The sequence below is a fragment of the Trachemys scripta genome, chromosome 2, assembly GCF_013100865.1.
Source record: "Trachemys scripta elegans isolate TJP31775 chromosome 2, CAS_Tse_1.0, whole genome shotgun sequence".
Classification (NCBI taxonomy): domain Eukaryota; kingdom Metazoa; phylum Chordata; order Testudines; family Emydidae; genus Trachemys; species Trachemys scripta.
The window spans coordinates 130,269,576-130,296,929 of NC_048299.1; the positions used below are offsets into that span (position 1 = coordinate 130,269,576).

The following is a 27,354-nucleotide window of genomic DNA, read 5'->3' on the forward strand; positions in this document are numbered from 1 at the left end:
GAGTGCTAGGATTACAGTTAGTTATACTGGCTACATTGTGTAGGCGTTCAGTAAAAATCTTGATTTCTGTAATCCTTCTTTATCAAGCAATTTCTCTTTGCAGTCTGCTCCATGCAATCCACTCTGTGTGAAACAAGCTTTAATCTACAATCATCTTTATATTTGTGTGCAGTTCTTGAAAGACAACAAAGTTTGAGGTAGCAGGAGAGTTCCAGAAGTACTTAGTGTATTAGTTAGCACAAGCAGGGGGGAAAGGGGCTTCCATTAGTGATGTTCAGTTTCCTTTTTTCCTGCTCAGAACTGGCAAAAGAGAACCTACAACTGATCTTCAAAAGATGAGTTTTTGTAACTTCCCGCTTTCCCCATGACTAGTTGAAAACAAAGATGATTGTCTACCCTACCAAACTGTAAATAATCTGTTTTTGTACTGAGGATATTAAACCCAAACCAATTACATTCTATACAAGACCACTTATTTCCAAACCTAAACTTACCTTTTATGCTTTCTGCACTAAAAAGTTACTTTTTTATGAACTCTTAAATATGTAGAGTTAAGATGTTACATGAAGCAAGATGATATGGTCTAACTAGAACACGTGTAAGGTTCCTTTTAATAGGCATCTCATATTTGTGTCGGGTAGTGATTGTTTCCAGCATTGAAGGTCAAATGCATTCTTGATGCAACTGCACTGAATTCAGCAGATGTACATAAAGAGTGTATTTGGCCCATTTAATAAGATTTTTTTTCTACCAGAAAATATCCTTTTAAAAAAAAAAAAAAAAAAAAAGGCACAAAATGCGAATCGTGTATAACATTAAGATGTTAATATATCCCTTGGCAGGTTTGTTAATGAAAAGAACTTCCTTCCTCTTAAGATATGTGAGTTTGTCCGTGCCTAGTTTTCATTTCTCATCTTGCGTCTGTCTTTCCAGCAACTCCCATGTTTCAAACTTAGCCTCATCATTTATTTCATCAGGTCTTACTAATGCAGTTTACATAAGGGGTTTCTTGAGAGAAAAGGATGAATTTACGCAGAATATTTACAGTCCCTTGTGAAACTTAAACTGGGATTTCGAAGTCCTAATGTCCTCATCAGTGTAAATCAGTCTCCACTTTCTGGCATGTCTTCTTTTTCTCTCTCATCCAGTCTAGAGATTCTTGCCAAAGCTGTACAACACCAGCTGCTTGAGCTGTGCTCTTTATCACAGACACCCTTTGTTCTCCAACTGTGGTTGAATGCTAAAGATGAATCTGCATTTATAAGGTGCATTAAGGATAATAAAGGGCAGAAACAATTTTAAAAGAAAAACATTGGCTAACAGTTAAGGTAGTGTGGGAGATATTAATGGGTGTTGTCTCAAATGTTGGACAGTTAAAAGTTGAAAGTATTTTCATATTCTTAAAATTATATTTTCCGTGGTGATGGCTAGTGTTTCCAGATGAGATGGGTAGAAGGAGTAGAATTTAGTTCCTGCTGTTATTGACCACAGTGGAAAAGAGACCACACTCAAACTTTCACCTACAGATGTTGTACAGAGCTGAGAATGTGGTATCAGCATTGGCATGTTGTAACCTGATGATATGTCTTCACTGCAGTGAAACACCTGCAGCTGGCCTAAGTCAGCTGACTCAGGCTCGTGGGGCTCGGCCTGCAGGGCTAAAAAGTTGCAGTGTAGACTTTCGGACTTGGGCTGGAGCCCCAGCTCTGGGACCCCATGCGGGGGCCGGGAGGGGGGTCCCCAGAGCCCAGGCAAGTGTCTACCCTGAAATTTTATATCTCCATAGTTCAAGCCCCATGAGCCAGCACAGGCCAGCCACAGGTGTTTTATTGCAGTATAGCCATACCCTTAGAGTCTAATACACAGGTTGTGTTGTGGGCGTGAGTGTTGTTGAATACAGTAACTCCTCATTTAACATTGTAGTTGTGTTCCTGAAAAATGCGACTTTAAGTGAAACGATGTTAAGCAAATCCAATTTCCCCATAAGAATGAATGTAAATGGGGGGGTTAGATTCCAGGGACATTTTTTGGGGGGAGCCATTACAGTACAGTACTATAGTTGGGAGGTGCCCCCGCCTTACCCCACACAGGCACACCCCACTGGCACTGCAGACAATGAGGCAGGCAAGGAGGCTGAAGGTGCCGTAGGCTAGGAGAAGCACATTGCGCAGCAGCAGCAGCTTCCCCACCTCTGCAAGCACCAGGGGGAGGGGCTCAACCCTCAGCCCGCCCACTCCCCCGCTTCCCCCAAGCTCCCACCCTTAACCCGTCTCTTCTCCCCCTACCTTCTCCCCCTTTACTCCGCACACCGCATCCTCGCTCCTCTCCCTCCCTCCCCTGCCTCCTGCCTGCGGCAATCAGCTGGCTTGCAGCGTTCAGGAGAGAGGAGCGAGGACACGGCGCGCAGGCTCCCCCCTCCCTCCTGAACGCGGCAAGCCAGCTGATTGCCACAGGCAGGAGGCCGGGGGAGGAGGGTGAAGGCGCGGATCCGTGGGGTCTGCCAGCGGGCGGGAGGCACTGGGGGTGGGTGGAGCCTGATGGGGGGCTGCCAGCTGTGGACAAAGCAGGAAGCCAAACAACATTATAGCAAAGCATTGCACAACTTTAAATGGAGCATGTTCTGTAATTGAGCAGGGACGTAAGATTGAAACAACGTTAATAGAAAGGACGTTAAGTGGGGAGTTACTGTAGTTAAGATGAAGGGGACAGCTAACCAATACTATTGTTTGTTGGTTCCCATATAGGTAATCCATATTATCTCTGTTTATTATACTCTTCTGTCCTAAGACTCTCACCAGTTGAAATATTTAGGGAAAATGAAATCTATTGTTAGCTAACTTCCATTTAATTAAGGAACATCTGTATGAAAGCAGAAAGCTATAGGTATTCAGATCGGTTGTCTTGACAAGATGCATGGTTTCCAAAAGTGGTGAAACTTGTTACTGACCTATGCTTAGGGTAGTGGGGAAGAGGGAATGTGCTTTTCATGAGAAAAAGTTTGGAGCCTTGCATTTGACACCTTATGAAGTCAGACTCTGTGGACTTTTTCTCAGACCCCTTCAGGCATACACATGTTTTCAATTGTTTCAGACTTAGTTTGAAGAGGGCTATAACATAAATCAGTGCCAGAAACCAAGGGAAGGCTCTTGACTTTTTCCCCTTTGGCATGACTTTAGGTGGACTAAAAGCTAATATAATGCAAAGGAAGAGGGGGAAGGGTAGCAAGATATTTTTAATGAGTGAGAAGGTAGCATGTTTTGAAGCTGTGCACCTCATAACTTGAGAGCTGGGGCTGTCTTGAAAGATGAATAGAAGCTGTGTGATTAATTTCTAGCCAAAACCCGGGGGGATAGGGGGGGGGTTGCAGGCTGCTGTACTTTCCTTAATTATGAGAAACATAAGGCTTTTCTTTCCCTCCCAAGAAAAATCACTCCACGCGCACATGCAACCAGGATTAGTTAACAAGATTGGCAGGCAGTGGTCATGGGAAAGCTCTGCAGTTCAGCAGGCTGTCTGTCAGGAGGTATGTCCTGTGGATGTGGCAGAGATTGGGAAGGAAGAATGGAATTAGTCTGTCTGTGGTGTCATGAGTTGCTTGGCAAAGACTTTTCAAATTCTTACTTGGTGACAGAGCATTATCGTGGAGAAGAAAATTTCTGTCTTGCCTTTCAGCCCAAGAAATTTGATTAAAACTCATTTATAAGTAATAATCCAGATGTGTATTTAGGCCTGTGTCTAAAGTACACAGGACTTACTGGTATCAGGATAAAAAGGAAATTTTAGTTGTAGCAAAATTAGGTAAGCGAGGTTAAAGATTATAAAATGTTTGTGTAATAACCTCTGCAGTACATTTTCTAGGATAAGACCTGTAAGGGAATAGCTGTCTTTATTCATCTGAGTATAAACTGGAAGAAACATTCCCCCATGGTATTGCACAATTAGCCCCATGAAATATGGGGGTTTTGTGTCTAAAATGTTTGATGTTTTCTACTATTGGAAGTTGCATACCAGATCAGATGAAACATTAATCTGTTTTGTTCTAGTAGATTGTGTTGTAACAATGGTACTCATACACCAGGAGAAAAAAATAGCCCAGCTAGAACACTGCTGCTGTAATATTACTATTAGAAATTAAAATCAAGTTAAAGGTACTTGAAGGAAGCTGTGGTGCAACTAGGGAACTTCAGTTTATCTACATGCTTTCAGTTAATCTCAAACAAGGTGAACCAGTAGAGCATAGTTAATCTGGATCAAAATAATTTTAATTAAGTGCTTAGAAAAAAACTAGTGAGGCATGCTGGCTTTTGCCAGCAACAGTTCACATGCATATCTGTATGAGTCTGAAGTTGGGTAGGGTTAGGAAGGAGAGAGTTAAAAATCTTGAAATACAGCTATTTTTTGGGTCTGTATCACAAAGAATCCTAAAATAGTTGGTTATCTCAAGAATTGGTGTGCAAGGATCCCTATGCTTAAGATATGTGAAAAGTCCATGGTAAAATTTTGACCCACCTATTCAGAGACTGGATTTGAGGTGTTTGATGACTGGAGAACCTGGAGGGAGGTGGTGAGCAGTTGCAGAAAACTGTTGAACTTCCTTTTCTCAGCCAGTTTGTCTTCCTCCCGCTCCCAGTTGCAATTCCTCTTCACTTCCATCGAGTCACTGGGCCTCATATTTAATGGTGGTGTCTTTGGCTTCCTGCCACCCCCAACCACCACACACCTGTAAACTGTGTCCTGGATAGCTGCTACCTCAGACCCCTGGGTTGAGGAGGAGGGCGATGAGAGTGCTGGCTGATGAACACATACACACACCCCATCACCACCACCATCTCCTGCTTTCGCAGAGGTTACCGATTAGAAGGGTTGTCTAAGGTGAGCCAAGAAAGGTCTTCACTTCTCTAAAACACTCCACATTGCAGTGGGAAGGTAAAATCCCTTCCTCTCTTGCTTTAGCTGTCTCTGCACTAAGCCCAGGACCAAATAATGCACAAAAAGACCTACTGTGATGGCTAACATACCTTTATGGGCTTTAGTTGTGTGTCTAGTTACTGTACTAAGACTTGCAGGGCTCCACCTGATCCTGGTTTCAGTGGGAGAAAAGAGTAGGTTTCCCTTGCTGTCTTGTGTGGAGTGGTGAGTCTGCTTTTTGTCTTCAGTTTTCTCAAGATACCCTTGGGAGAAAGCTACATCCAAATGCAAGCTTTCATTCACAGCTCTTGGAATCATTCCGCACAGTGAATCTGAAGTGAAAGAGAGATGGGGGTTTGCAGTAAATCTTCAAAAATGACAAAGTTTTTTTTAAGCTAATACATTTTAATATGGTGCCATTAAAAAAAACAACCAGAAAACATAGCCATATTGTAAATTTCAAAGACAAAAATATATCTTGTCAGAAATCCTAAATAAGCAGTGGTGTGTGTTTAAAAAAACTACAGTGCAGCACCCATCCATTCCTTGTTTTCTCTCTTTCCACAGTTGTCAGGTGGCTGTGAGTTGACTGTGGTCATCCATGACTTCACAGCATGCAACAGCAATGAGCTGACAATCCGCCGTGGTCAGACAGTGGAGGTTCTAGAGAGGCCACATGACAAGCCCGACTGGTGTCTGGTACGAACCACAGATCGATCCCCTGCTGCAGAAGGGCTAGTTCCTTGTGGGTCGCTCTGCATTGCCCACTCTAGAAGCAGCATGGAGATGGAGGGTATCTTTAATCACAAAGGTAAGTGAAAATGCGGTTTACGTTCCAGTTGTTGGCCTCATTGCAGCACTTCATATTTTTTTAGTAAAAAATGCTGTGTAAGATAAGATTTTTTTTTTAAGGGTTTCATTCAGTGCCTTCGAATTTTTATCTATTCTTGGATAAGACTTATTGGATGTAGAAGTCTATGGGTAAAACTTGTATTCCAAGACTTCTGAGGACCCAGAGTGAAGCTGCTCAGCATCTTGCATGTGAAGTGGAGAAGCAATGGGATATTTGGAAGCCATTAAGACAAGTTATGTCCTATTAAAATAAACCGAGTTGGATGTTGTGCTGGAGCAAGCCTTCACACTGTGCCTCAGAAATTTAGAAGAAAAAATTTTTAAAGGAGAACAGGGTCTTGCTCTGCATGGAGAGAAAATTTAAGTTCAGCGGCTTAACTATGGTGACAATTTTTGCCACTCACAATACCAGTTAGCTATGTAGAATGCTAAGTTTTTCTTTCTCAGCATTTTAAAAATTGTACTATGAGACTTGGGAGATTAGGCTTATTTCTTTGTCTAGTTGTTCAGCTTTATAAGTAGCCTGTAAGGAGCCTAATCATTAGACTTCAGCCGCAGCTATTTTGGGTCCTGTTTAAATTTTTTTCTGCATAGTTGTTTGAAAAAACCTTTATATGTAAGGGCAGGATCTGATTTTCCAAATGAATGATATCCTTTTTAGGAAATCCAGGGCAGTATGGGAGGCTGCCTGTAACTTTTTATTAATTTTATTGGGGCTTAGGAAAAGCAAGTTTTTTCAATGTGAATGAGATATTTCACCCTCTAGAAAAGAGAGGGATTATCTTTATTTGGTGTATTCCTGGATAAGTGGGTGTGGTGTTTAATGTTCCAGTCCCCACAGGATTCTATTATATGTAGTATCAGTCTAGGAATGAATAGCTGTGTCTCTTGACTTCTTGATTGGGGGCAATTGATTTCATTCCCAAATTAGGCTGATACATAGTCTGTGCTCAGAAGCAAATGGGTTTATTGGAAAAGGCGGTTTGTCCTTTAAAAGAAGCCTTTTGAACCTCTTCATTTAGAATAGAGAATGAAATGTAAGTTATGAGTCGAAGTGCCTCATCACAGATGCAGTAAATAGCTAGGTAACTTCTACATTGATCAGATTGTATTATAAGCAGTAGAACTGTTGAGAAATCAATTGGTGGGGAAAAAAATTGTCTGTAATGGTATACTATGCTGTTGGAAAGCACTTTATTTTTCCCACTTCATTGATTTTCCATCCAGCTCCTTGTTCTTCTCTTCTCTTTTTTTTTCTCTTCCTGGTTTGTTCAGCTTGTGCAACAACATGGTTGGCTATAACAGGAAAGCTTTATCTGTTACTTGGGTGTGCAGCATGCCCAGCAGGAATTTTGTGTATGCAGGGTGATGTAACAGAGAAAGCTGCAGATTTTGTTTCTAGGTTGATACTTCAACTATTTTGTCCTGTGGTATTCTGGGTAAGGATACCTAGCAGCCATTCGGATGATTAATTAATAAATATTTTTTGGTTTCGCTAACGTGTTTCTTCCTTTGACTGGGAGTGTGAAATCATAATAACATTGTGTCACTGTTCGCAAAGGGAGCCTTTGAAGCAAGAGAATTCTTATTAGAAAGGGCAAGTTGGATTGGACAAAAAGAAAATTACAGCATGTGATATGGGGAATATTGAACCAGTTATAACCAGAATCATGTGGGATTCTGTGTGAGAAAGACAAAACTACATTTGTGTTTAATATGTTTTGCATTTGATTTTTCCTTCATAAGTGTAGTACTTTGAATGTGTCTTGATTGAATTTATCCCCTCCCCAATCTGTGATGCCAGTTAACTAATACTTAAGCTTGTATACAACTTCGAGTTCTTCCTGTTTATACTCCATACTCCCTGCATTTATAGACATTTATGATGTTGAGCAGATTATTTCTTTCTCTCTCTCACTCACACACACACACACACACACACACACACACACACACACACACACACACCCCTCTGTTGTAATTTTTAATTTCTCCACAACATCCAGCCCTTTGTCAAGGTCACAGTTTTTATGTTTACCACAGCAATTTTGTGACCTGCCCCCTTTGAAGCTAGTTTAACGTCCTCCCCACAAGTTTGGTGAGGCTGCCATGGAGAATTGGATTCTATCCCTGGCCTTTGCCACAGAGTTCCCGTGTGATGCTGGGCAACTCACTTAAACCAAACTTTTCACAGGTGGTCAGTTGCTCACTAGTTCTGTGTTCCTAATTTTCTGGATGCCTGATGTGAGAGCCTAGACTCTGATTTGCAGAAGTGTTGACAAGTCACAGCTGCAACTGAAGTCAATGGGGGCTGTGATTTGAACATATGAAGTGCTTTAAAGTGATGAATACTCTGAAAAATCAGGTCCTAGGTATTTCAAATTGGGCACCCAAAATTAGGGGATACTTCAGCCTTATTGTCTCTGTGCCTCAGTTACCCATCTGAAAAATGAGCATAAGACCAGCCCCGATCCTCACAGGAGTATTGTGAAGTGCACAGATTCTATAGTAATGAGCAGCATAGAAAAGCCCTTGATAATATTTTTTTTCTTCAGAGAAAGGTTTAAATAGTTGGCAGTGAATAAGTTATCAGGCCACACACTGACCAAGGATAGAATAAGATATTGAATAGTTGCTCATTCTGTGATCATCATCCATCCTCTGCACTGAATGAGGCAGGAGTCATGTGGGGGCGAAAAAAATAGTGTGGATCATAGATCATATCATAATGCATATGCACAAGGGGGCTGACTTTAATTTTGGTATTTCCTGACACATTAATGCTCCACTTTGAATCCATACTATTCTTTTAATATAGTTATTCCCCCTGTGTCATATAATAAAGCCTTTGTGTTATTTGAGTGAATCAACAGATGTTTATGGTATTAGGTTTCATATTTTTATTTACTTCAGTAGCCAGCATACCTGGGTTGAGATTTTTTTCAAAAGAATCAGCTTCATTTTCTTTTTTCCCCCAGTTGGATCTTTGTAGATACAGGTGGTAATCCTCCTCAGTTCCACAGTAACTTTCTTCCTCTTCAAAACCACGACACAGACTGAAGTATGAAACAACTTCATTTTGAATATTTTTCTGAAATCCATGAAGACAGATTGTTAAAGCTCTTTGATTCCTGCAGTCAGGAAGCACTGAAAAAAACAGTCTCAACAGTTTCCTACTTTACATAATAGTTGGAAAATTATAGGATGTCCAAAAGCTAAAATGTGCTTCAGAGGTTTGACATAGCAAGCCTCTTCTCTTCTAATATAAGTAGCTAATTTCTGTGTTGCATTTATTTTATATATATATTCTCAAGGGGATTTCACCACCGTCAAATGTAAAAAAATCATGTTAGTTGTGGTTTAATTATCAATTAACTATCTAAAATCTGGGATTTCTGTGGTAACTAGAGAGCTAAAAGGGTTTCATTTCAGGAAAGCCTAGTGCTTGCAGCCAATCTAAACACCCGTGGTGGTCAGTCTACATTAAATAAAACACAACACAACACAGTGTCAAATTTTATTCAGGCTATATTAGAAAATGCTAGATGACCAAAACATTGGTTTGGGAGTATTCTGCACTGAGGCACAGCTGTTGCCTTTATTTATCTTTTTATAAATAAAGCATATTCATAGTTTATAATATTAAGTGTCTGTAATGCTGGGTAGGAAATGGAACTTACAAGAAAACTCTTGTTTTTAGGTAACATTTTTATTAAATGTGAAAACAGGGAACACATTGCAAGTAAAGGAGATTTAATTCATATAGTGGATGTCCATTCAAATGTTCTCTATCAGAGATACCCAAAACATAGCATGATGCCCAATCTTTGCATAGTAAAGCTGTTTTTATACGTTATTTTTGCATTTCTATCTGTTTGACATGTTATTTACAAGTAACACAAACACGCAAAAAACAATACTCAAATCCCTTCTGATGTATATAAATCTATTAGACAGGGAAAAAAGACAAGAAATAAATGGACAAGATTGGAAAAGAGGTAGTGGAATATTGAATAATAGTCAGCTCACAATTATAAAGGGAAAGATTATGACAAAAAACAATGATTAGAGGGTAAAAATTTTCCCTCTTACATTGCTTTGTGCATTTGACAGCACTTTTCCCCCATTCTGTTTCACTTTCCCTTTGTCTAGGCAATTTCCTGTGTATGTGTGTACCTTTCACACAATAAATATGATTGCTTTTAATAGCAAAATGTAATTATAAACACACCAAAATTTAACTGATTAGATTGCAAGTTGACAGTCCATTTAACCTCGATAAGTGTGATGATGAATTTGTGTTTTGTTGAGTCAAGGCTGGATTGCTGCATAATTCCTGAGGCTAATAGGAAAAGCTGTGCAGTTTCTGCAACTTGTTCACAGTGGAAAAGCAGATGACATATCACACTGGTCTGTGCTCATGCCTCAATAGCTCCTCATTCAGTGTAAGGCTGTTGTCCTTATAAGAGCCTGTGGTGGGGCAGCTGCCCCACCCCCTGAGAAGAAGGGCTGGAGCAGCCCAGAGAGGCTGCGCAAGCCAGCATCCAATCAGCAAAGGTCTGTGGAGAGCTAATCAGGGCCTGGCTGGGCCCTATATAAAAGCTGCCTAGCAAGGGAGAAGGCAGTCACTCCCTGACTAGCAAGGGAGGAGGACTGGCTCCTGAGGTAAGGAGGTAGCACCTTGGACAGAGCAGTGCTGGCCAGGCTCTGGGGAGCAGAGGAGAGCTCCGGCCCAGTTGCCTGCCAGGCTGCAACCCCTGCTACAAAGGGTCGAGAAGGCGCACAGGGCCAAAGGGAAGTTAGGCGGACAAGAGGGGAGCGAAGGAGGGCAGAGAGAGGCTGCTGCTAGAGGGTCCCTGGGTCGGGACCCAGAGTAGCGGGTGGGCCTGGGTCCCCCCCCTTACCTCTTTGCACTGCACCTGGCCACAGAGGAGTGGGGCCGAGACAGACTGCAACCTGTTCCTGAAATGAGGGGCTAGACTTTGGGGTTGTGGTGAGGCAGGTGCAAGCTGAAGGACTGCTGTTCTCACTCTCACACACACACACACACACACACACACACAAGGGTGTGAGACTGGAGTAGTGGGAACTGCCGGAGGACAGTGTCCGAAGAGGGCACCGCCAAGCGGGGAGCAACTCAGGTCCCAAAGCAGCAGAGCAGGCAACGGGCGAGACCCCATGTGTCGAGGGCGCTCCACAGCTGACAAGATCTAATTCCTGGAGCAACCAGTGGGAGGCGCCAGCAGTGGTGAGTCGTCATCCCGCCACAGACCCATAAACAGGATAAGGCCAAACTACTCTGAACAGCTATCTCTCTCCTGCAGCATCACTCCAAGAATTTTGTAGTTAGTGGGTACTAAGCAGCTGGCGGTATCCATGACAAAACTTGCCAGATCTGAAGTTGGTCTATTGTCAGTTGTTGCCAGCTATGGAACTTCCTGTCGTAGGAGTTTTGGTCTTGCTTTACGTCATACTCTAACTGACTAATCTGTTAGCAGCGACACTTTCCAACTCTTCCCTTTTCTTTCCCCAAAGAAAGACATTCTGTGTTCAGTCCCATAGAGTAGTACCATTCAGAATCTCAAAACTCCTGAATTTCATACCTCGATTCTCTTGTGATCTGAACACGTCTAATACTTGGATGGATGGACAGACAATATATTTATTGAAGGTAAAATATGACCAAGGTGCGGGCAAGGGTTTTCACAGTGGTGACAGAGAAAAAAAGAATGGCTATGTTTGGGGCAAAGGAGACAAGACATCATGTAGAGGAAGGAGCCTGACTCTAATAGTGAAAACTGGAGATTCAAGGAAGGGTGTAAAGTAATAAAAATGGGAAAGTAAGATGAGTTCATTAGTGACACTTTATTTAGGCTGGAAGGGTGGGGAAAGATACAGATAAGGTGGTTAAAGTAACCCAGGCTACAGAAGACCAAGGCATGCACAAGGGTTTAGGAATAGAATGAATAAGGAGGAAATAACTTACGTGAAATACACAGGCAGATATGATGGGACATAGCAAAAAATTGTATGTGGGAGAAGGCTAGTTACGAATATGAGACACCAGATTTCCAAACCCAGGGGAGAGGTCAAATGGTGGATTTGTCAAAGTAACTATGTAGCCAAATTATAGTGCAGTCTGTCATACCTCTGGGTTTTTGTGTTTTTAGTTCCCTTTTCCTCCCACATCCTACATTAGCTATCTTGGATCTTAGGTCCCAATAAAACTTCGGAAATCAAATTTCTGATAGTTTTCTTTCTCTAGCAGAGTGTTTTTTTCCAAATCAAATATCAGATTAATTTTTTTATTAGTTTCTGTTTCTCAAATTATCTGTATCTCTGACATTTCAAATTTTCTCAGAATTATTAACAGAATTGATTGCTCCATTAATGTATCCTTGAATCATGAATATATTTCACCATTTCAACCCATGAGACTGGTCAACTCTGTCTGCAGTTTATAAGTTGCCCCTGTTCATGGGTATTAAAATGTGGTTAAAGAGTTTGCTTCTGAAACTTGAATAGCGACAATGAAATCTTCCTACCCTGTAGGAAGTTAAATGAACAAAGCATTACATTTGAGACAGAGCAGCCTACAGAGAAGAGACTGCTCATACTGGATTTGGTATTCGCTTGAACATGCTTTTGGTACCAGGCAGCAGCCAATTTTTTTTTTATTTTTTTTTTTAAATATTAGCTGGAAGGGAAATTAGGGTATAAAAAGTATCTGCTTCAGAACAGATGTATTTGCACAGCTGATCCTTTGGAGATAGAAGGTACAAAACCAGCAATTCTGGCTGGCTGCCTAGGATTTCCCCAGGGAATTAGTATTTTGCATGCAATTAGCTTTGCTCTCATGGCAATTTTCTGAAAATTTTTCAGCTAGGTTCAGACCTGGGATAGGCTGTAGCCATCAAGTTTTGTTTGCTAGAAATGTCCTTAGTTTATTGCATTGAAGACAGAAGTCCTAGAATATTAATTACTTTCTGTGGTAGTCTTTCCAGGTGCTGTACTCTGCGTTAATTAAAGTTGCTGAGAAGAGAGGCTGTTGAAATTACTTCACCTTTTTACATACACACTTTCAGCTTCCCTTGCAGTACAGCCCATCTGATCAGTCATTACTCATACTAAACTGGAACTGCTACAGTATGTCATAGCATTTTAAACTAAACAATATTACCACTTTTTAATAGAAAAATTTGTGCTCTTGCTAAATAGAGGTGGCTTTGGTTTCAGATAGCCTCTGAAGTGTGTTGCTTTGAGCTTTCCTGTATATGATTGAGCTTCTGATGTAGGTGATACCTCACTGCTTTGGTACACTATGTACTGTTTTCATTCAAGCTTTATTGGCATTATCAAGAAGTGGTAGTGCACTGAAAATAACTGCTGAATTAATGTATTAATGTGAATAATGCCTAGTATGGAAGAAGCAAGTACGAGGTAGGATTTTCACTGTGAACTGGACAAAAAGAAAAGACCAACTACATAAATGAATGAGGCTGGAGAAGACCCTTCTTATTCTTAAGGAAACTATCCCTAAAATCTTCAGAAATGTGGTGTAAGTGCACACATGCACGTGCTCTCGCTCTCTGGCCTTTTTGTAAAGAGCAGTCACAGTACTGTATTTTTAGCCATGGTGAAAGCAGTATCAATCTGTGTGTAATCTGATATGAGCAAGCCTGGAGAACCCAGGTGTCTGAAATAAAACTTGGTTACTCCTGGTAACCTAGGAACTTTAAATCTTCTGGTCCTTGGGCTGTAAATCAGTTTGCAGTATGCTCTTATACAGTAGACTAAATACAGTATAGCAACACTAAAGTCCGCGAATAAAAGACATCATCAAAGTAATACAACAAATTCAAGATTAACATGTCAGTTCAGTGCAACTGCACCTTTATTCCCCATTTACAGTGTTGTGAGGGCACTCACTCTAGGGTTCCAGCTCCGGCGCCATCACCTCTTTTCAGCTGAAACCCACCTCACCCACCCTCCTTACTGGAGTATTTCCTATACTATGTTCTCCCTAGCAAAGTCATGTAGCCTACTCTGGTCTGCTTTACTTTTCTCCTCAGAAGATGGTACACGGTGCAGTTGCCACAGTTAAGCTCCCACACAGCTTTTTCTAAGCAAGCACATTTATTCTTAAGGTGAAAAGCATTACAGAGAAAACAGTAAAACAATAAAAGAACCTACACACACACCAATAATCTTACCAGAGATCACCCTAGCTCACACAAGGGTTTTTTCCTGTGGTTATAAATTCATCACAGCTTCAGCTCAGAACAAGAACCCTTGTTAATGAGTCAGTTATTCTTTTATACAATTTGTCTTTGAACTGTACTCGTGTAACAGGTGATCAGCAGACAAAAGATGTCCCCCTCAGGATGAAACATCAAAGGTTGAGTCCTTATGTAGGAGTTTGCAATCCCCTCCTCCCAAGTACATCCTAAGAATTCCACTTCACATGTATTGTCCAAAAGATCATATATGCCTACTATATTGTTCAGCATAGTCTTTTGAAGCTCACAGTACTACCCAGAGATTGCATTCATCCTGTTTTCTTCCTAAAGAAGCTCCATACAATCCCACATTGATACATAAACATTTGCATTTTTAATACAATGAATTCCTAAAATACTTACACTTCGTTCAGTACACTGCATCCAGAATATTGCAGGAAATTGCCATAACTGTTACATAGCCTAGTAACTGGATGCATTATGGTTTATTCTTTTTCTGAAGGCCAAAATTTTTCTTCTGTCCAAGATTATTATGGACACCTTATTGGGAGTGCTTCATATTTAGTATCATATACTAGTTCAATCCAAGGAAGAGCCAAGTATGAATCAGGAAGTGATTTTTTATTTATAAAAAGTCAGCTTTCTGTCTTGCTGCACTTTGAGATCAGTACCTGTGCCTAAACATTATATTTTTTTAATCCTAAAATTTTAATGCAAGCTCGAAATACATACGGAATTTAAGTAGAGCTTATTGCATGTGAAGAGTAATAAATATATTGAATGGAAAAAAGTACTAGGGAATACAATTGAAGCTAAGCATAACAAATTCAAGAGGTACCTATCTCTTCCTGAAGGAGAGCTTTGTGAGATGTCAAATTAAGAAAGTGATGTTTGGGATAAAATTTTGGTGAGGGAAAGGCAGTTAGGAAGTACAATTGCTGTTCTTGTAGAAGCTCTCTCTCAATTTGGCCTTTGGGATTGGTGTTCCCCTTCATGACTGCCGCCTTGTGCTAACCTTTACATTTGGTGGTGTGATGCACCCAGAGCACTAAACGGGAGAGCAAGAAGTGGTTCTGTGGTTCCCCCTCATACCATTCTTCAAACTTTGCAGACGATACAAAACTACACAAGATAATTAAGTCTTAAACTGACTGCAAAGAATTACAAATGGATCTCACTAAATTAGGTGTCTTGGCAACAAAATGGCAGAGGAAATTCAGTGTTGGTAAGTGCAAAGTAATGCACATTGGAGAACATAATCCCAACTATACATTCAAAATGATGGTGTTTAAATTAGTTGTTACCACGCAATAATGAGATCTTGGAGTCATTGTGGATAATTCTCTGAAAATATCTGCTCAATGTTCAGTGGTAGTCAAAAAAGCTAACAATGTTAGGAGCCATTCATCTTGGAAAAGAGACAACTAAGACGAGTTATGATAGAGATCTATAAAATCATGAATGGAGAAAGTGAATAGGGAAATATTATTTACTCTCTCCTATAAAACAAGAACTGGGGTCATCTGACGAAATTAATAGGCAGCAGGTTTAAAGCAAACAAAAGGAAGTACATCTTCACACAATGCACAGTCAACCTGTGGTACTCGTTGCCATGGGATGTTGTGAAAGCCAAAAGTATAACCGAGGTTCAAAAAAGTATTACATACATTGATGGAGGATAGGTCTTCGCTATTAGCCAAGATGGTCAGGGATGCAGCCTCATGCTTCGGGTGTCGCTAAACTTCCAACTGCTGGAAGCTGGGACTGGACGACAGGGGATGGATCACTTGAAATAGCCCTGATCCATTTATTCCTTCTGCAGCATCTGGCACTGGCCACAGTCGGAAGATGGGATACTTGGCTAGGTGGACCATTGTTCTGAGTCAGTGTGGTGGTTGTTATATTCATCTTATAGTGAGATGCTAGCTCATGGAAATCTGTCAGCTTAAACGTGCGGAATGAGAGCACTGAGCGATACCTTTGGCAACTCCCTACCATCAGTAATTCTATTCCCCTTTCTAGTCCCCCACAGTCTTGGAGGACAGCAGAGAAGATCCTTGGTGACTCCCTTATGGGCAGAAGAGCAGCCTCTTGCCAGCTTCCTCTCTTACCACAGAGGGGAGACAGAAGTAAGGCCTCAGCCATCTCACAAAGTGGGATATGATGGGTAGAGAGAATAAGGTGATGATGGAGATGAAGAAAGAAAACACATAATACAGGCACGGAAATGTGGGAAAATAACAGAAGGAAGAAATTTGACCAACTGGAATGCAGTATAATTCAGAGTAAATAACAACAATTCATTAAACAGAAAAAAAAATTCTAGAGAATCAGATGAGAGGCAAAATTAGAAAATTAAATCATCTAGGAAGAGAGAGGAGAAAGAGGATCTTGCAAAATAAGCAAGACTGAGAATTAGATAAACCTAGACACAGTAGCAAGAAAGGAAAGTGAAATGAAAAGAAGAAAAGGAAGTTGGTAAATTAATTGAATTTTTAAAAATACATATTTTTATGCCAATTTAAGTATGAAAACCTTGGTCAGTCTTGGTGGTGGCCACTAAAACTCTAGCTCCTCTATTGACCTATTTTTAACCTCCTTCAGTGATTAATTTATTTTAAATGGGCATTAATGACAGCTTGATTGGCCTTTTCCTGTTCTTGAGTCTTGTGCTCTGTGGAGAGTCTTGTGCAACCCAGTTTATACCATGTATCCAGGAGAGTGAGAATGTGTAAACGCTACGTTGCAGGGTGGGTTAGTGGGAGAGGCCCAGGCCTGAGGAAGAATAGCATTTTCTTTATCCACCTCAAAAACATGGTGTCAAGTATCTGAGGGGTAGCTGTGTTAGTCTGTATCCACAAAAACAATGAGGTCCAGTGGCACCTTAAAGACTAACAAATGTGTTTGGGCATAAGCTTTTGTGGGTAAAAAATGCATCTGAAGAAGTGCACAAAAGCTTATGCCCAAATACATTTGTTAGTCTTTAAGGTGCCACTGGTCTCCTCGTTGTTTTGCCAAAAACATGGTGAGTCTCATGCTGTTATGCGTAGGTCAGTTTGAAAACAAGATGATAGTGCTCTCAAGCCCTGGCCACCGCCCTAGGTTGGCCCTCTCTGATATTGACATGAAGTGGTACTTGGATTAGGCTGCATTCTGAGGATCTGCATAGTAGCCTCTCTTTGTTTCCTCTCTCTGCTTGATCAGCATGGAAGTTTACATTATTGACACTTGGGGTCAGAGTCTCACTTACACTAACATCTTTACATTGCACAGGCCTCACAGTGTGAGTAAATCATATTTACATCCATTTTATTTTCAAGCAGTGTAAAGGGGGCCTTAGGTGTTCATCGTTAGGTTTTGAAGTTAACATCCTGTTGATAAATGGGGAGAGTTCACATTTTCCTTCAAACTGTTTTTGTCTGTAGAATTCGGAAGGCTTCATTACATTGGTTTACATTTTGAAAATTTCTTGGTAAACATCAAGGTTACGAGCATATTGTGTTACGAAAGCTAAGATTCTGGAGCACAGTATGGGAGCCACAATGGGAAAAGACCATCTTGCCAAGTTGTAATATTTCAGGGGGTAAATGTCATCCTTTGTAAACTGGCACCAGCAAATTTCACCAAGGACTATTCTGAGAGAACAGTATTTGCTAGAGTACAGGGTTTGCTTAGTCCTCTTCACATCACAGGAGCTATTGTCAGTATAAATCTTTTTCCAAACCAATTATTTTTGGATTTCTTAGGCATTAGCTAACTCTGCAAAGATGGCATACTTGGGCTTTCTGTGGTAACTTACATATACTGGGTGTTTTTTACCTAGATTCTAGCTGCTATCCTAAAAGCAGCTTCCATGCCCCCCTTACTCAGGGGGTCAACGTGTACCTCTCGCAACTAAATACGGATTCAGGGATTCTTTAAAATAAGGCCTGGACTTCACCAGTTACGAAGAAAGGAATAATATAAAGTGCTGCAGGAAGCAAACGTATGCAGCACTAGAGTTGTAAATATTAATAATAATATTAATGAATACTTTTCCACTTCGTGATCTGTGTGCCTAAGTTGATAATTTTAAGACTAGTATCTTTTCTAAGGGAAGCTGGACATGCAGTGCATAACCCAAACACAAAACTTCATTCACTTTCAGGGTTGGTGAATGAGTCCTTACTTTTTAACAAAGAAAAAAACATCTGTAATAGAATATTGGCACACACAAATTTAGAGATTCTCGAGCAGTTAATAATTTTCCAGCTATTTCCCACACCCTGTCAATGTGTTTAGTGCAGCATAGAGGTGATACACCAGCTTCTCTTCTCCCTCCTCAAAACTCTCATGAGTAGGGAGAATCGTGTGTGTATGCTGGCACGCTTGTGTGTCAGAGAGAGAGGAGAGATATTAAAAAGTTTCCTTAAGCCCTAATTGCAGCCCCAAATATGCATACATTTTGCGTGGTAAATTATGGTCCAAAGTTCTTTCTCTGCGTAACAATATTAAAAACAAACAAACAAAAACCCTCCTTAGTAAACAGCTCTATGTGAAATCCTGGCTCTATTGAAATCAATGGCAAAACTCCCATTGACTTGAGTATGGCCAAGATTTTCCCCCCTGTTTTTTGTTGTATAAGAGCACGGGTATATACTGTGTGTGTGTATATATATATGTGTGTGTATATATATAAAAATATATAATATGAGAGAATTTAAGTGACATTTAAAAAACAATAAACTCCTATCAGTCACTGAATCTGCAGCCTAGTCCTCCACCCTCCAGAAATGCTTTGAACTAATGGCAGTGTTATCAGATTATCTTGCTGTTCCACAGGATGTGACAGGGAGGGATAGTAGAGAGTGCCTCTCCCATTATTACACAGCTGAATATGATGGGAGGGCAGGAAGTCATTCTTGCTAAATATTAATGTTTGAACCCTAAATCCTGTAACTCAATTGAGTTTAATGTGCATGTCTCACATCCATTTCCGGATACAGCATGCTCTCACAAGGAGCTCCAAAAGTTCCACCTGCCATAAAGTGTAACACTATTGCTGTTTTACCCATAGATGCCATGCAGATATAGATTATTTTTATTAGGAAGTCCAAAGAATACACCCAAGTAGAAAAAGTTTAAGGAAAGTTGTTTTTAACTAACAAAAATACACTTGTAAAATCTGGGACTGGCACAGCACATGATGTCTATTAGCCATATAGGTATTTGTTATATTTTTAATTGCTGGTAAAGTTTGCCATTTGAGCTGTGCAGATTCTCATGGTTCTTTTTATTGTATTTGTCATCTACTTTGGAATAGTATGTCTTAAGGGAGAGTTTACTGCTTGAAACTACTTGAGTAGGTTTAATCATGTAGCTATAAGAAACTACCAGACATGAATTCAGATTTTTGTGTAAAGGGGCTAATGCATGTTGGAACGTAAGGGGAAGGAGTAAACTAGTTCATTGGAATGTACCAGTGCTATTGAAATACAGCGGTGTTAGAGTTTCTAAAGATACGAAGGACTTGTGGACCTATAGCAGTGCCTTTAATAGTTGAATGAAGTTAGACAATGTAAAGTATTATAACATGTTTTAGATCAGGATAGGAAAAAAATCTGTAGTTTAGCACCAGTGTTTGGACCAATTCTGTGTAATCTCTTTTGAATGAGGTGTAAAACTGATGTCCTGATCATCTGTGCTTGTCACAGCTCTCCATGGAACTTTTTTGCAAGGGCTTTGGTATCCAGGCCAAATTACAGCTTAAATAATTAAATTCTGATGGTCTAAAAAAAAAATTGCCCTGTTTAAAATGGTTGAAGTATTATTCCATTCTTGCCTGTAATCGTGCAAGACAGTGCTACACAATAGCTATACCAGATGGATTCCACCCCATAAGCAAGTGAAAGTAATTATTCTATGTGTATGTTTATACATAACACTAATAGAGTTAAATAATTATTAATATAAATAGCTAATAATTTTTAAGGGTCAGCGATTTTTTTGTTTGGGTAAAACTCTCTGGATACCTATTTAAATTGCATCATTTTCCCTCTAAAGCATTTAAAGAGGTTGCGTGTAACTCCAGAACATGCCTTCACTTTTTAAAACATTTTATGAATGAGAACACACTACTCTGTTTCCCTTTTCTCAGTGGCCAGGTATATTTCCAGCTAAAATGTAACCACCATCATGCCCCACAGGTATCACCTTACAAATCTCCTGAACTCTCCCAGTGTATTCACAAATGAAAGTCAGTACTTAATCTAGTTGTTTTCTTTAGCACACTGTTTCCTTTTGTTTTAAAGAGTTTAAATGAAAATCTTTAAAAGAAAAAAAACTAGCAACTGATTTGTTGCAAAACTTTATTTAAAAAAGTAAAACAGTTCATGGCGAAAGTTTTGAATAACAGTACATAGACAACAACAAATGGTAAAATTAGTGTTCAGCACTTCATTAGGAGGGCAAAGTATTGCTCACTTTGAACAACTGCTTTTTTTGGCGCTCTACCATGGAGAAAGGAGGCTGTTTTCTTCCCCCTTGTTAAGTAATGTATGTATGAGGAATAACATTCCTTGCAGTCATCCAAGAGAGTTTCAGTGTTTGAATTATCTGAAGCTGGTTTTGTTGTGGTTTTGCTGACAGTGACTGGACTCCTTCAAGCGGAATTGGCATTCTACAGTAGTGACTGGGCTTAGGAGTCAGTGTTTTCCCAAACCTTATCCAGATAAATGCAAAACAGGGACATTGAAGCATTCGGTATTTCTTTGAAAGGTCGCTTCATCCTAGAACGTGGTGTACAAGCTCCATTTCTTATTCTGCAGTATAGGACCACTTTTAAAATCTAAATTAGTCAGAAAATAAATTATGAATATAATGAAGATGATGTTGAGGGAGAGTTTGTGAAGATCTGTGCTTTCGTGATTGTGCCTGTATAATGGCAGACATTTGCCACACTTCTGGCATGCCTTGTGTGATCATAGCGATGGAAGAGACTTAGTCAGTCATCGAGTCTATGACCCGAATGAGATTAACTGTTTTCAAGCTTTAATATTTCTGGTGAGAGTCTTAGTAGCTGAGTGACTTCGTGGCAGTTCTTCACAGTTTAGTTATTGGAAAATCCTCATTTCATAGGACAAATAGACGTTTAAAGGGAACTTATAAATTGTCTGGAGATTCTTGAGAACCAACCAAACAAAAAAAATTCACTTCCATCAGTTTTCAGTTTAACCTTGTTTCCCATTTTGAGCCAATTTAAAAAAAAAGAGAGAGAGAGAGAGAGAGGCGATGATGCATTTTTGACTTTTCGGGGAAATAGTCATAGTATGCTGAAAGATGGAAATGTTAATGGATACCCCAAAGAAGCGACATTCACACCGTTACCCCCAAAATGCAGCTTCTGATTTAACCCAACAAAAGGTGCTTTTCAGCTAGCAGTCCCGCTAGGAAGGAACAGGAAATAATGTGCTGAATTCATTTCGAAAGAAGCAGTGTTCTAATCATTCCGCTCTTGCAGTCTGCATAGTGTTATCTGTGGGGTAGAAGAGCAGAGAGGAGTTTTGTGAACAGGGCTATCTTTGTGTTTGGAACCTAAGAAACCAGATCCTAGTGGGTGCAGCTGTGCTGGAAGAACTGAAACTGTAGACACATTCTACAAAGAGGAAAAGCAAAAATTAGACTCCTTTCACAATTTCTATTTTAATATAATGTTAAAGTTACCTTCAAAGTCTCCACCTGAAATTTATTTATTGAAGTACTCTTGGTTTCCTCGTTAGGTTGTGGTATTTTGGGGCGGATGTAGAGAGGAGAGTCTGAATTGGCAGAGCTGGCAACAAAGAATGAATTATGTGGATTCATAAGCAAGCACTGTTTGTTTCTTTAATGCGAAATGCATATTGTAAATAAAATTCCTACTAGTTTGTGTAACATTAGATTTTAATCCAAGGGTTTAATAGTTGCAGCTTTATATGTCTGATCTTTAGATTTTAGGCCTGGGTGGTCTTCTGTCCAGTACGATATTGCACAATTCTAAATATTTATCCTCTCCATCATGCAAAAACATGGATCAGGATTCTGATGGTTAAATACTGAAATAAGGAAAGTGTTTGCCTTTATAAGATAGCTTTAAGAAATAACATCTTCAAAACATGGCATTTAGATGCTGGAAAAACTAAATAATTCACCCTTAGTGTAACTTACAATAAATATCTTGTTTCTAGCAGGTAAAAATGAACTAGCACATTTGCATTTCTGATTAATGGGAATCCTATTAATAATTTGTAGTGATAATTTCTAAATATATGAAGTCTTCTGTGAATTGAATGTATGAGACACGTGGGAAAGTTCCATAAATGCAGACTGTTCATCTGGTGTTGCTTGAATGTTTCATTGACTTTGGAAGAGGTTTTTTTTAAACAGCCCTAAAGAGACTCGTCAATTATTCAATATACAGAAATAAAGGGAGAAGGATGGATGTTCAGTGGTACAACTTAAATAGGTTATTTTAAAAATGTCATTAAAGATCTTTCAGGATTTTGATTAACCCCTATGCCTTGGCTTTTGAACAGTTGATGCAAATTGTAATGTGTTTTACAAGGGTTATGCTGGAGTGAAGATTGTTAATCTGTTTTGCAGATTGGGGTGATGTTTCTATTAAACTAGAGTCATGAGAATATGAAACAAAATAAATTCAACTCCTGCTATTGTCTTTTACTTCAGGGTGGCTTTTTCTTAAAAGGCTGAATACTTCCATCCTTATTCACAATAAAGAGTACATTGCTCCATGCCAGTCCCATTATGGTAAACAGAACTATTCACATAGTAAGGTACTGAGGTGTCAAAATCTGGCCCCAAGTGCAGGGCCGGCTCCAGGGTTTTGGCCGCCCCAAGCAGCCAAAAAAAAAAAAAAAAAAAGCCGTGATCACAATCCTGCAATTCGGCAGGAGGTCCTTTGCTCGGAGCGGGAGTGAGGGACCGTCCACCGAATAGCTGGACCTGCCGCCCCAAGCACTTGCTTGCTAAGCTGGTGCCTGGAGCCGGCCCTGCCCAAGTGACTCTGCTGATGAAGGGATACTTACAAGGGATTAAACCCACATTTGATTTAAATCTCTCTGCAAAATTGATGTAAATATTTCTCTCTCTCTCCCACTCTCACTCATACACACAGAGTCACACTCTACATTAAGAGAGAACATTATTAAGGTTGCAAAGTTTTGGTCATCAGAAATTAGGAATTGCCAAAATTAAGATTACCTGTGCTGTTCAGTGTTTTGCTTTCTCCTGATTGTTCGTTGTGTAGCCCCAGACCTTATGTACTCCACACTATTCAAACCCTGCTCTCAAGACAAAATTATTAATTTCCTGTTTCTATGGAACTCATCACTGTATTATCAGAGTGCTTCACAAACAGTAATGAAATTTTTATTTCCACAGCACCCTGGTGAGATGAGAGGATAATATTATTGATCCCCTTCTATCCTGTTCCGTCCAACCGGTCCCTGTCCCCATCCTATCTCTTTCACAGTTCCTCATCCCAGTCCCTTTTTCTTCACCTACCCAGACCCAGTCTCCATGCTCAGCCAGTCCCAGTTCCCCACCCTTCCCAGCTCATCAAGCAACTTGTGTCTTCCTCTCCCCACCCACTCCCGGTCTCCAGATAACCCCATCCACACTGGCTTACAGTCCATTTCCTTCCAAGATCTTTGTCCAGTTTCAGTGTTCCCCTGGCTCCTTGTCCCAAACTCTTTGCCAGCTAAGTCCCAGTTCCCCCCGACACACCTCCTGGCTCCTTATCAGATCTGTGCCCCAGCCTCACTCCCAGTGAAAATATATAAAATAATTAATATAAAAACCAAATAAAATATGAAATAAAAATAATGGTGCTCATTTGGTCATATAGGAGTTGAGGAGAATTAGGTTTTTATAGCTTCTTTGAATTTTTTAAAATCTTAGATAAAAATGGCTTTAAATTCTGGCCAACAAATGATCATATAATTGTGCTGCTATGTTTTAAGTCAGGGGTTCTCAAATTGGGGGTTGGGACCCCTCAAGGGGTCGTGAGGTTATTACATGGGGGGTTGTGAGCTGTCAGCCTCCACCCCAAACCCTGCTTTGCATCCAGCATTTATAATGGTGTTAAATATATTTAAAAGTGTTTTTAATTTATAAGGGGGGGTCGCACTCAAAGGGGTCACCTATGTGAAAGGGGTCACCAGTACAAAAGTTTGAGAACCACTGATCTGAGTCATGGGCAACATCTTGTTGGCTAAATCTATGATAGGAAAATTATTTTTGCAATAGACATGAAAGGATGTTACAAGCAGCTATATGACCTGTCTCTGCATTTCCTAATTGAACATAATTTATAAGTCGTTGCCCTTTTCAGTATACGTATTGTGGTCCTTTAGAGCTAGATTCTGCTGACAACTATAGTCTCATGAAATCAGTGAGACTGGATGGGGTAGGTTATGGTCCACTGTGTGTATGATTGTGGACCATTTGGTTTTTTTTTTTAATGCCACTTTAAGCCTTGGGTCATAAACAGTCTGGTCTTGTTTCCTTGCTCCCTTCCTCTTACTCATATTGACTTGCTTCATATCTTTTGGCTTGTGCTTCACAGGCTCATTTTATCTTTTCAGTACACTGCTCAGACTTTCATTTTGAGAATGGACTAAAGCAAAAAACTACAAAACAAAAAGAAAAGTGTTGCAATGGGAAACTGCAAATGATGTGGTTTGTACAGATTTCTAAGTGGCTTTCTGTGTATGCACTGTTGCCAATAAAAAGTAAAGCTGTTTCCAATTAAAGTTGCCATACTGCATGTAACAGCGCTGGACATAAGAATTCAAAAATTCACTTCCAGCTTGAGACTACATTATTTCATAGCAGTGCTAATAAGCCCATCAACTTGCTCCCCAAATCTCACTTGAGTATTCCTGTATGTACATTACAAAAAAGAATAGGTGAGGGCTTTCTTCCCTTCTCGTCTGAAGTTTTCCTTTCGTGTGCATGAAGTTTGCGTTTTTTTGGAAACTATTGGGGGAGGAGAGGTAGGAATAAGTTGTTAACCTTTTCCTTGCCAATATCTTAGGAAATAGAGAATAAATAGCAGACCTATAACAATGAATACATAATACAGTAGCGTAAATAGAAATCTCAGTATGTTAGTGGGATTCATACAGTCCTGAAGCTCTAAATTTGCACCTGTTCTGCAAGAAGAGTATATCTTCCCCCCCCCCCCCCCCCCCCCCCCCGAAACTCAGTATTATTCAGTGGAATTCACCTTGGATGAGAGGAGGGATTTCAGGGCTGAAGTAATGACTATAAGGAGTCTAAGAAGGGGAGAATTAAGATTTCAGCAGATATCTTTAAAAAAATAAAAGTAGAAGGGAAAAGAGACTGATTTTAAACCTGGTGCATGCAGCTGCTTAATATGAAAATCATGTTACTATATATGTGTAAAAGCAGTGTTAAGTGCTGATGCTCATTGTCGCTGTCTTCAGGGCCCTTCCTAAATGTGCATCTGTTTATATATGTTACCTATATCTAATCACATCATACCCTTGCCCCTTCACTCCCCCAGTGCCAGTATCATCGCCCCTGTCAACTGTACCTTTTTCGGCACCACTTGTTGAGTCTCTCCTAAAGGCTAATTTATTTTATGATGCTGTGAAGTAAGGATTGAACTACTATTTTCGATAACTTAATGACTCACTTGTAGCAGAGAGATGTTTACAAACCCACTCAGTGACTGATAATAACTTTACTCCTTAGCCTTCTCCACCACATACCCTGCCTGCTGCTGTTTCTCTCCTTTGCAGCCCTTCTGAAATTAGATTGTAGGATTTCAGGGTAAGGACCAAGTTTTCCTGTTTGCACTGTGACATGCCTGGGAAAGTCCTTAGCACTGTGAAAATAATAAATAGTAATAATGGACAGACATGAGAAAGAATATAGGGAAGTGCTAGTGTGATGTATTGAGAGGAAAATGCATAGGTTAGAGAAAATACACCCAAAGTTATAGTTCAGTGAATAATGTACTGAATTTAAGATATAATTTCATCCTGCAGAACATTGGCTTAAAATGCGTAGCTCTGAAATAGACTTTTAACCAAACTTCATTTAGAAGACAAGGAAACCTAGTTCTTACGTTACACAATAAGGATGAATGGGAGATACATGCACTCATCATGTATTTGATCAGAATTTGAGCATGTAAAATCTCTAAAACAGGAAGAAAACAAAATTGAGTGTTGCTAAAAAAAAAAAATTTCAGGCTTTCTAGTGCGATTCTGTATTCCAAACACTAAGTTTTATTCACATAATAAGTTAGACCCTTTCTCGGGGAGAAAACAAAAATTATCTAGTTTACGGTATTTTCCAAGATTTTCTTGAGCTTCAATTAGGGTAGTTACGGTAGAGTGTAATCCATTGCATCTGGCTGTTCCCACATGTGAAGCTAAAATCTGGAGTACTGCTCAGAAGTGAGTCAGAGGAGAGCATCCCCAGGAAGAGAGAGTAGCTGTTCTGAAGATAGTGCAATGGGGCTAAAACAGATGAAAGCTAACAGAGCTGCCTAAATCTGATTACTGTGATTGATTTGTTTGTTTGTTTCTTTGTTTGTTTTATACTGTTTGCGTGACCATCTTCAGCAGAGTGTGTAAGGGCAGGCGAGTAGGTGTTTTTGAACCAGAGGTCTCGGAACAGCTAACTGCTCACCATGCCAAACGGAGTTAAGCAGATAGATACTCTGGAGTCTCTTCACTCTCTAAACCCTACCTACTGCGGCAACGGGCAGTCTGGCAACTGTAAATACTGGATCCTGGACTTAGGTACAAAAACACATAAAGCAGATAGGTATTTTATGAGGTATTTCCAAATCATGAGTGTTGCAGTCTGTCTTTTTTCCCCCACTCTCAAAATAAGTCAAGGTGTGGAGTATAATAGTAAGTGGCTGTGTAAGAAAGAGGGAGTGTAAATGAAATTCATCTGTGTGAACCCTGTAAAAAATACTGGGAAACTGTATAGGAGCCTCTTGTAGAAGGTTAAAGTGAAGTTTAATTGACTTATTTTTATAAAATGGAACTGTACAAATGAGAAATATTGCCTGTGCTATATACACGCTGTCACCTGGTAGCAATTAATTTGAAATGTTTAGCAGCAATCTTGTAAGACTGCTGCTACTTGACAGAGGGAGCCTTGATTTTCTAATCTGTATTTATTGTCACTGTTGAATTTAAAATCACTGAGTGGTAACAATTCGGGTGCAGAGCTGTTGGGAGATAATGTGGAAGCAACAGACCATTAGACTGTTTGTAGATTGTTTGGGAATTTATCATTGATGGTGAAAGTTAATCAAATGTTACCCAGGAAG

At 39.9% G+C, this 27,354-nt stretch overlaps 1 protein-coding gene across 4 annotated transcripts in view; it reads left to right on the plus strand.

The window, feature by feature from the left end:
• Window positions 1–27,354, plus strand: part of TRIO (trio Rho guanine nucleotide exchange factor) — a 418,347-nt gene that overhangs the window by 313,929 nt on the left and 77,064 nt on the right. For all 4 annotated transcript variants that reach the window (XR_004644600.1, XM_034761550.1, XM_034761548.1 and 1 more), the window contains exon 34: window positions 5,476–5,719. Coding sequence is in view for 3 of the 4 variants with exons in the window: in XM_034761550.1 (XP_034617441.1) it covers window positions 5,476–5,719 (244 nt within the window). In the remaining variant the exon portion in view is untranslated. The remainder of the gene's footprint in view (window positions 1–5,475; window positions 5,720–27,354) is intronic.